At 33.6% G+C, this 7873-nt stretch overlaps 1 protein-coding gene across 4 annotated transcripts; it reads right to left on the reverse strand.

The window, feature by feature from the left end:
* LOC120133234 (zinc finger protein CONSTANS-LIKE 9-like) lies at positions 1-4276 on the reverse strand. 4 transcript variants are annotated; one of them, XM_039149866.1, is made up of 6 exons: positions 4185-4276; positions 2517-3239; positions 1630-1848; positions 534-838; positions 288-419; positions 1-126 (listed from the first exon to the last, which is right to left on the reverse strand). In XM_039149866.1, exons 2-5 carry the CDS (start codon positions 3099-3101, stop codon positions 290-292), a joined length of 1239 nt encoding a protein of 412 aa, XP_039005797.1. In that variant the 5' UTR covers positions 3102-3239; positions 4185-4276; the 3' UTR covers positions 1-126; positions 288-289. The 4 variants fall into 4 exon arrangements, with proteins under 4 accessions (XP_039005797.1, XP_039005796.1, XP_039005794.1 ...); XM_039149865.1 differs by having other exon boundaries at positions 10-126; positions 257-419; XM_039149863.1 differs by having other exon boundaries at positions 92-419.
* Positions 4277-7873: the final 3597 nt, after the last annotated feature.

Genomic DNA, 7873 nt, shown 5'->3' on the forward strand with positions numbered 1-7873 from the left:
GAAATCAGTGGCCTGGCTGGCAGCGTGTCCCGATCGATGAATCTTTTTATGGTAATGCAGAACCAGGCCTCGGCGATTTATTCATGGTGATTTTGTATCCAACATCTGCTGATAAAACCTGGGGCCCTGAGATACAACCATATATAGCCTGTCATTTAACTAGTTAAGAAAAGAACGAAAGTCGAGTCGAGCATCGATTTCTTCATTTTAGGCAAGAATAATAAATTCTTCCAAACTAACATTATGTGTTTCTTTCCTTTTTCTAAGCATGGGTAAAAAAATTGTACTCTCAGCAGCTTCTGGTTTGGTTCAATGGATCATAATCATAGGCATCACCAGCTTTGACAAAGCGTCCCTTCACTCGCTTTCTCACATCGGCCCTTGCTTTGCGAGAGGCATATCTCACTCGCTTCTCAAACCTATCATTCAACAACGAATTAGAAGGAAGAACATCCGATTTCCAAAATTTTGTTAAGCAAGAAGCACTAAACTCACAAATGTAGATTCTATATGGTTTCTTAGTGTACACTTACTTCCGTGTCTTCTTCTTTTCCTTGTAACGCATGACAGCATCGTTTCGAGTTGCTGATGGGAAGGAGCTCTCAGTACATGGCGGACACAAAGGAGGCTCTCCCATGAAAAGCACTGGTGAAGCCCCGCAATCTTGATAATCTCCAGCACTGCTCTCTCCAGTAAGGCCAGAAAACGAGAGGCTTGAATGAGCATGCCTTGCCGTAAAACACAGAATTGAATCGGTTTTACTGCTCATCAAGGAATCAGCAGATGCTGCATTGTTGCATGCTGGCTGGATTGCATTGACCAGTCCAACAGAGGAGGCCTGGACAAGGATGTTATAATCATAAGAACATTTTCCAAATACAACTTGAAATTCTCAGGCATTATGACTGATTCTGTAGAGTATGACTCCGAATGAAGATAAAATAACAATGTTCATAAGTAAACTGGTAAGACATACATTTTTCACAAGAAACTTGAATTGTTAATAATCAAGACACTGAAAGATCAAGTAGTAGTGTATTTGTAAACTTGCGGAATCCATAATCTCATCACCTCTAATGGTTATATAATCAACACTTTCAAACGTGGAATATTTTCCTGAAAGTAGAAGGGTTCCTTTTCAAAATCAAGCTTATTGTTCTCCTCTAGAAAACCTTTTTTTTCTGAAAGATCCTCTAGAAAAGACTGAAACAAGTAAAAAGGGATAATTTCCTTCAATCATTATTCAAAACCAAGACCCGGCAAATGGAAGGACAGTAAACTTCATTTGGAAACATATTCATGTCTGAAAATCGAGGTCATTGATACTATTGTTACCCTGCCAAAACGAATAATTTGCTTCGAGTAACAGAATGAAGAATCTAGTACAAACTGTATTGAAAATGTACCATGCCCACAACTAGAATTCATCAAATTAAAGCTTCTTACGATTGTCAATTTATCCCTGTTTTAATTTGAATAGGAATGCTTCCATTTACACAAAAAAACTAATAGCAGAAATATGTTATATATCATAAATACTAAGAACACCATGAAAAAAGTATAAAACTGGAAATATCAGAGAAAGATAATACAGATACAGCAAAGGAAGAATAAAAGAAACGAACTAACCTCAGCAGGCACTTCAAAATTGGAATCAGCAGCAGATGTGTCTTTTGTCCCAAATAAGCTATCAATTCCACCATTCTCTAGAACTTCTTCTGAATGATTGAGAGTTGCCCCAAAGAGTTCTTCATAGTTTTCAAGGTTCAGTTCGACTTCATCCATGTTGAATTCATCATACAGATCATCTTCACCAAGTCCGGGACACTTTGTTTGAGGGCAGAATAACTGCAAATTAATAAAGTATGAAATTAAAAAAAAAAGGTTCCAAAAAGGAACATATTATCTCTACTAGTAATTAAAGGAAACCCACTATGAACCCATGGCAAAAATAGGAATAAGATGTAAAATATAACCTAGGACCAGATTATTGAATTAGTAATTTTACTTTGAAGGCCTTACTGAACAGTTATATGTACACAAAAACTTGAGTTACTTTTTGGCCAAGAAATAAAAATATCTAAAGCGATCACTAAACAAAAACAAGATATACTCAGGTTCACCGAAAGATTGAAATCTTGTACATTTAAATGAAAATCCAATCAAGTTCAATAAAAATATATTCTGGATAGACTTCGATTCCATTATAAATTGTAACCATGAAAAGCAAGGTATGGAAATTGACATAGTGTTGTTCTTTCACAGGAAAAACTATCCAGAAAAGGAAATGGTCACTTTAGCCTCAAGCTGGTCGTCTGGTCAGAAGGTGCAGTTATCACCGAACACTCACTAGCAATATGTTCTTCATCATTAACCGCAGATTGCACGAAGCATTTGCAAATTTAAACCCACTCTTGAAATGATTTTCATAGTTCTTTAATATTGTTCCATCAAAGCACCTCAAGAATAGTGCATCTAAGTTTGCCAAAGATAAATATTCAAAGTTCACCATTTACCTTGGTCAGTGATGCATTTGTTGATCCAGCTGGCTGATCCATAAGTTGTGCCGCAGATCTGATTTCAGGAACTGAAGTCCCACCCCAGCCATTTCCCACATCCACGTTGTGATCACGATTAACTTCAGCCACACCAGCACTATTCGGGAAAATGGTATTTTCTGTAGGGCCCCAAGAAGTACTCTCTATGTTCTCAGAGATGCTCATCAGACCTAGTTTCTGCTCACAAGTAGATCCACCTGCTGAAGCTGATTGTGAAAAAAATGACCATATGGAAGAAAGTTCCCCAGATGATGGACAACCAGAGTAACAATTTATTGGTTGCCTATTATGCACAGAATTTGACGTAGAGGCATCATGACCAATCCAATCACAGTTCTGACAGAGGGAAACCTTTTCTTCAGCACATCTAACAAAAGCAGGCTGTGAATTGCATCTTTCACATAGCAATGTTCTCGAGTGGCGTTTTGACAGTGCATTAGCCGAATGGACATTCCAATCGCATGACAAACATAAACAGGCAGCATCAGACCGGCAATATACCATCGACGGTTGATCCCCACAGAAATCACAAATGTAACCCATTTTTCCAATCACAGAACTAACCAAAACCTAAAATTTATCTCCAAACTTTACAGACTTCTAAGCAAACTACGTATCAAGCAGAGCAAGTAATTTTTCATATGATCCCAGACTCCGCTATTTCTTCATGCCCTTCAATAGCTGTCACATGGAGAGGGGGAAAATATTATTGTTAGAAGAGATTCCAGTTCATATTTGATGTAAAAACAAGCTAATCAATATCTAGTTAGTATATGGTGTAGCTTAAGTGCTTCAATTTTGCTCATACAATAGTGATACAGCAAAGGGTTCAAAAATCAAATTCTATTATTCTAGTAATCCTTTTAATCACCCAATAGTTCACAGCACTGAATGTTTCTCTATAATTACAGCAAAAATGTAAACAGTTCTAAGCACCAAGAAACAAACAGAAAACAATAAATTATTGCTATATTGCTCAGGCTCTTCGTTTTTCAGTTCTAAACACTTCGAAACGAGAATATGACCTCCAAGGATACTCCAAATTTATAGAAAAACTTAGAAAAATCTAGTCATACCTGTATTTGATACATAACGGCGTACAACAGTTACACTCAAGTCGACTAACATATATATCAATAAGAGAATAAGTAAATGTGCATAACACATATACAAACTCAAAACAGAATAAGCAGAAGAGAGAAAATACCTCATTAAATTTTAAAGTCATCGTGACTAATAAAACAGTCAAAATAAAATAAGGGGAAAATGGAAATACTTTTTAATTTTAATAAAAAAGGGAAAAGGCAGAGAGTAAGCAGCACAAGAAAATAACTACAAGAAAAACTAATTCCATTCCAGGACATGTAAGATTAAGTAATCAAATGAAAACTTCAAACCAAAGAGAGTAAGCAGGGAAAAACTACACAAACGAACAAAATAATCAAAGAAAAAGAAAGAAAGCAGAGTATCAATAAGCAAACGAGGAAACCCATAGACAATAACAAATGAAAAAAAAAGTAAATCTAAAACCCAGAAATACAATTAAAACTAAGAGAAGGAAAAGAAGAAGACCCAGAAAGGAAAATCAAATTAAAAGCATAATGAAGAAAGGATAAGAAAATTTACCGTGACAAAGGGACAAAAAAGATGATAAGACCGGTTAGTAGCTGTAATATCGATAAAGAGATTTAATTTAAAAGAAAAACAATAACAACGAGAAACCCCAGAACAAAGAGATTACCAGAATTTCTCTCTCTTTCCTTGTTCTTTTGCTCTGTTTTTCTTCTTCTTCTTTTTTTCCTTATGATTTTTGCTCTGTTTTGTTGTCTTGTTTCCCCCTCTGTTTTGAGTTTATGGAAGGAAGAGAGAGAAAATAAAATGATATATATTAAAAAGTGCAAAGAGATAGAAATTAAATATTAAAAATATATATAATTAGTTGATCATATTCTCATGTGTAATAGGATAAGAAGAGCTAGTATAGTAGGCTGTCTTCAACGCTAGGTTGAGAGCAGCTTTCGTAGGAAATCTTCGACAGTCAAAATTATGAATTACCCACCGTGAGACTCGATCCCACGATCACAAAATTAAAAGGCTTATACTCTATTAAAAAATATATAATAAGCAAATAAAAGTGAATAAGAAAGGCAAAATGGACATACTATCCTTTTCAATCCTCAAACAAAAAAGTTAGGCCCCTCCTACCAAAAGCTCCCACCTTATATTGAAATTAGGGTAAATTACATTGATACAACTAATCTTTAAGAGGTATATTGTTTATATCATTAAACTTTCAATTGCTCTAATTATAGCATTTAACTTTGATTGTGACTTTAATTATGTCATTAGATCGTTAAAATCCAAATGGTGTGTAATGGCATAGATGAAACGCTATTATTTTGGTACGACTTTTGATGCTTGAGATAACTTCGTTTTAGGCACTAAACTTTAAGGGTGTATCAATTTTGTCATTAAACTTTTAAAGATTTCACTTATGGCACTATACTTTTTCGGCCGTCAATGGTAGCCAATAGTTGTCATTATCAGTCATCTTTTGTTATAAGATCGATATCAAAACGTTTTCATTTCACTCCTCTTTTCTTCCCATTGGATTGATTTTTCAGAAAATCCACTCAAAATTATGAAATTAAATAAAAATATCCATCGCTTTTAGGGATTAAGAGTTTCTTACATTTTGAGGGTTTTGGGGTGTTTGTTGAAAATTTGAACGTTAGATTATTTTGAGAAGACAAACAACAAAACTCAAAACTAGTCTCACCAAAGGATATCATACTGTTAGCACATCTAACCTTTAAATGGATTTTCATTGATATTGAGTGGATTTCATGGAAACCCAATCATAAAAGAAAAAAAATGAGTGAAATACAAACATTTTGATACCGATCTTACTACGAAAGACGATAGGTAGCGAACGACAATTGGTTGCCCACAACAACCATAAAAGTTTAGTTCCTAAAACTGAATACTTTTAAAGTCCAATGGCAAAATCGATAATCTTTAAAGTTTAGTGCCTGAAAGGATTTCGTTTTGAGCATTAACAGTCACACCAAAACAACGTCATTTGATCCACATCATCATAATAACAAAAAGATTAGTCCACCTTATTGACATTAAAATATAATAGCTAAATGATACAATTGAAATCAATACTAAAATTTAATGTTGTAATTAAAGTAATTGAAAGTTTGATTGTATAAACAATATGCTACTTAAAATTTAATAATACTAGAGTAGTTTATTTAGCTTGAAATTATACTCAAAAGTATTTTTTTATTAAATAAATTTATGTTGCTTAAGAGTGAGTTGCGTTTCTAAATATGAGAGTGGGCCAAATATTTGGAGGGAATTGAATAAAATATTGACCTAAAAAATGGGTTTAGATAAGGGGAAAATATATTTTATAACATGAAAAAAGTTGTGGCAGTTGACGCCATTAGAGGGTCATTACAGTTAGGGATAGGCATGAGATGGGAACCGACATGATTGGGTCATCACTTAAATAATTAAACGTTCTTGTTCTCCTATTTTACAGCTTAAGGATGTAAACTGAGAAAATAAAGTGTTCAGTGTATTTAAGTGCTCCGTCACTGAAGTAGATTCTGGCATACGGAGAGTGTACAATTTTCTCTTAAGGAAAATTTTATTGTGCAACGATGTGGCCTCGTACAGTTTGGTGAGATGATCACATATCTCCTTAGCTGTCTTCTTCTCCTCGATACTTGACAATACTTCATCTGCTAATGCTAGATGAAAGTTTTCCATAGCATTTCCGTCCATTTCGATCCATTTGTTGTCGTCTGTGAAATCTACTGGCCTTTCGCTGATAGCTGCTAGACAACCGTCTTTCCTCAGGATGGCCTTCATCTTCAATTTCCACAATGAGAAATTTCTCCCATTAAACTTTTCAATATCAAATTTCGTCGCCATTGCTTCGTTTACGGATAGCTCCCACTATTTCACTATCGTGAATAGTTCTCTGGAACCTTCAAAGAATGGGTAATAACTTCTTACTTTCTTATGTTGGAGGATCAACCTTTTGGTGGCAACCACAAAGACAATAAGCAGATATTACACACTCTAATCTAGCTCGGATACCAATTGTTGCGGAAGACGGCTATCGGATAGAGCAAAATCGCAACTGATAATTTGAGAAAATAAAAATGAAGATAAAAGAGACACAAAATTTACGTGGAAAACCCCTAAAAATTTAGGGTAAAAACCACGGGCAACGGTAGAAGAATTTCACTATGAGAAAATAGGAATTACAACCTCTCTCGATCTACCGAGGAGAAAACAATGATAATTCTCTCTAGATAAAAATGAGAAAACAACTCTCAAGAAACTCTCTAAAATCTCTCTAGTATTGGAAGAAAGCTAGAATGCTTTGGGATGGTTTTGAAGCTAAATGAGCTAGGGTATTTATAGTTGAAGCTTTAAGGACTAATTTGTAAATACCCTAAATTACAATGACTAATTGCATAGTTTTACCATCTAAAATTTTCAACAATTTGGTGGCCAAATTTGACCAATTTTGCCACCCATTAATGCCACCAAATTACCACCCATAATATTGACAATTGATGCAATTTAGTGTGTCAATTTTCAACAATAAAGTGAGGTAGTAGATCGTTGGAAAGACTAAGATTTTGTCTAAACTATATATACATATATATATATATATATATATTTAATTTTTTAATAAATATATTTAGATTCATGATCGTTAGAAGGAATCGGTTGAACAAGTCTAATCAACTTTTTTTTATCTTTATTTTTTAGGCTCGTAAAGTAAATATATGAATATACATGGATCATTATTTCGCACATTGATACAGAGAAGAAACAATTCACAAGCATGACTCTAATAAATCCATCGTCATGTATTTCATTCAAGACTTAAACCTTTAGTTTTGGGATTTAGGGTCTGTAATTCATTTATTTGTCACTTAACTAACGATTCAATTAAATTTTTAAGTTTACATTGTGTCAACAAATGTTACCTTAAGCATATATAAACATATTATTGAGATTAACAATAAAAAATATTAGATTTTTATTAAAAAAATATGAATTATCTTCAAATTTAAAAGTTTTAATTTATATCATTACTCGAGTTAGTCTAATGATCCAAAATATAAAAAATAAAAATAAAAATTCTACAAAGTATAAGTGAACTCTAACTTCATATAAATTTTTGACTTAATTCTACAAAGTATAAGTGAACTCTAACTTCATATAAATTTTTGACTTAATTAAAAAATAAATATCTAAACTGATTGCTTTTCTCAAATAGA

The sequence above is a fragment of the Hibiscus syriacus genome, unplaced genomic scaffold, assembly GCF_006381635.1.
Source record: "Hibiscus syriacus cultivar Baekdansim isolate YM2019G1 unplaced genomic scaffold, ASM638163v2 tig00110577_pilon, whole genome shotgun sequence".
Classification (NCBI taxonomy): Eukaryota; Viridiplantae; Streptophyta; class Magnoliopsida; order Malvales; family Malvaceae; genus Hibiscus; species Hibiscus syriacus.

What these genes read in the sequence shown, in the direction of transcription:
- LOC120133234 (XM_039149866.1), bottom strand. Translation starts at nt 3,101, where the DNA reads ATGGGTTACATTTGTGATTTCTGTGGGGATCAACCGTCGATGGTATAT. An exon ending in ATTTTGAAGTGCCTGCTGAG is followed by an intron (nt 839 to 1,629) that starts GTTAGTTCGTTT and finishes ATCCTTGTCCAG; the next exon opens with GCCTCCTCTGTTGGACTGGT. An exon ending in GAAAAGAAGAAGACACGGAA is followed by an intron (nt 420 to 533) that starts GTAAGTGTACAC and finishes GTTGAATGATAG; the next exon opens with GTTTGAGAAGCGAGTGAGAT.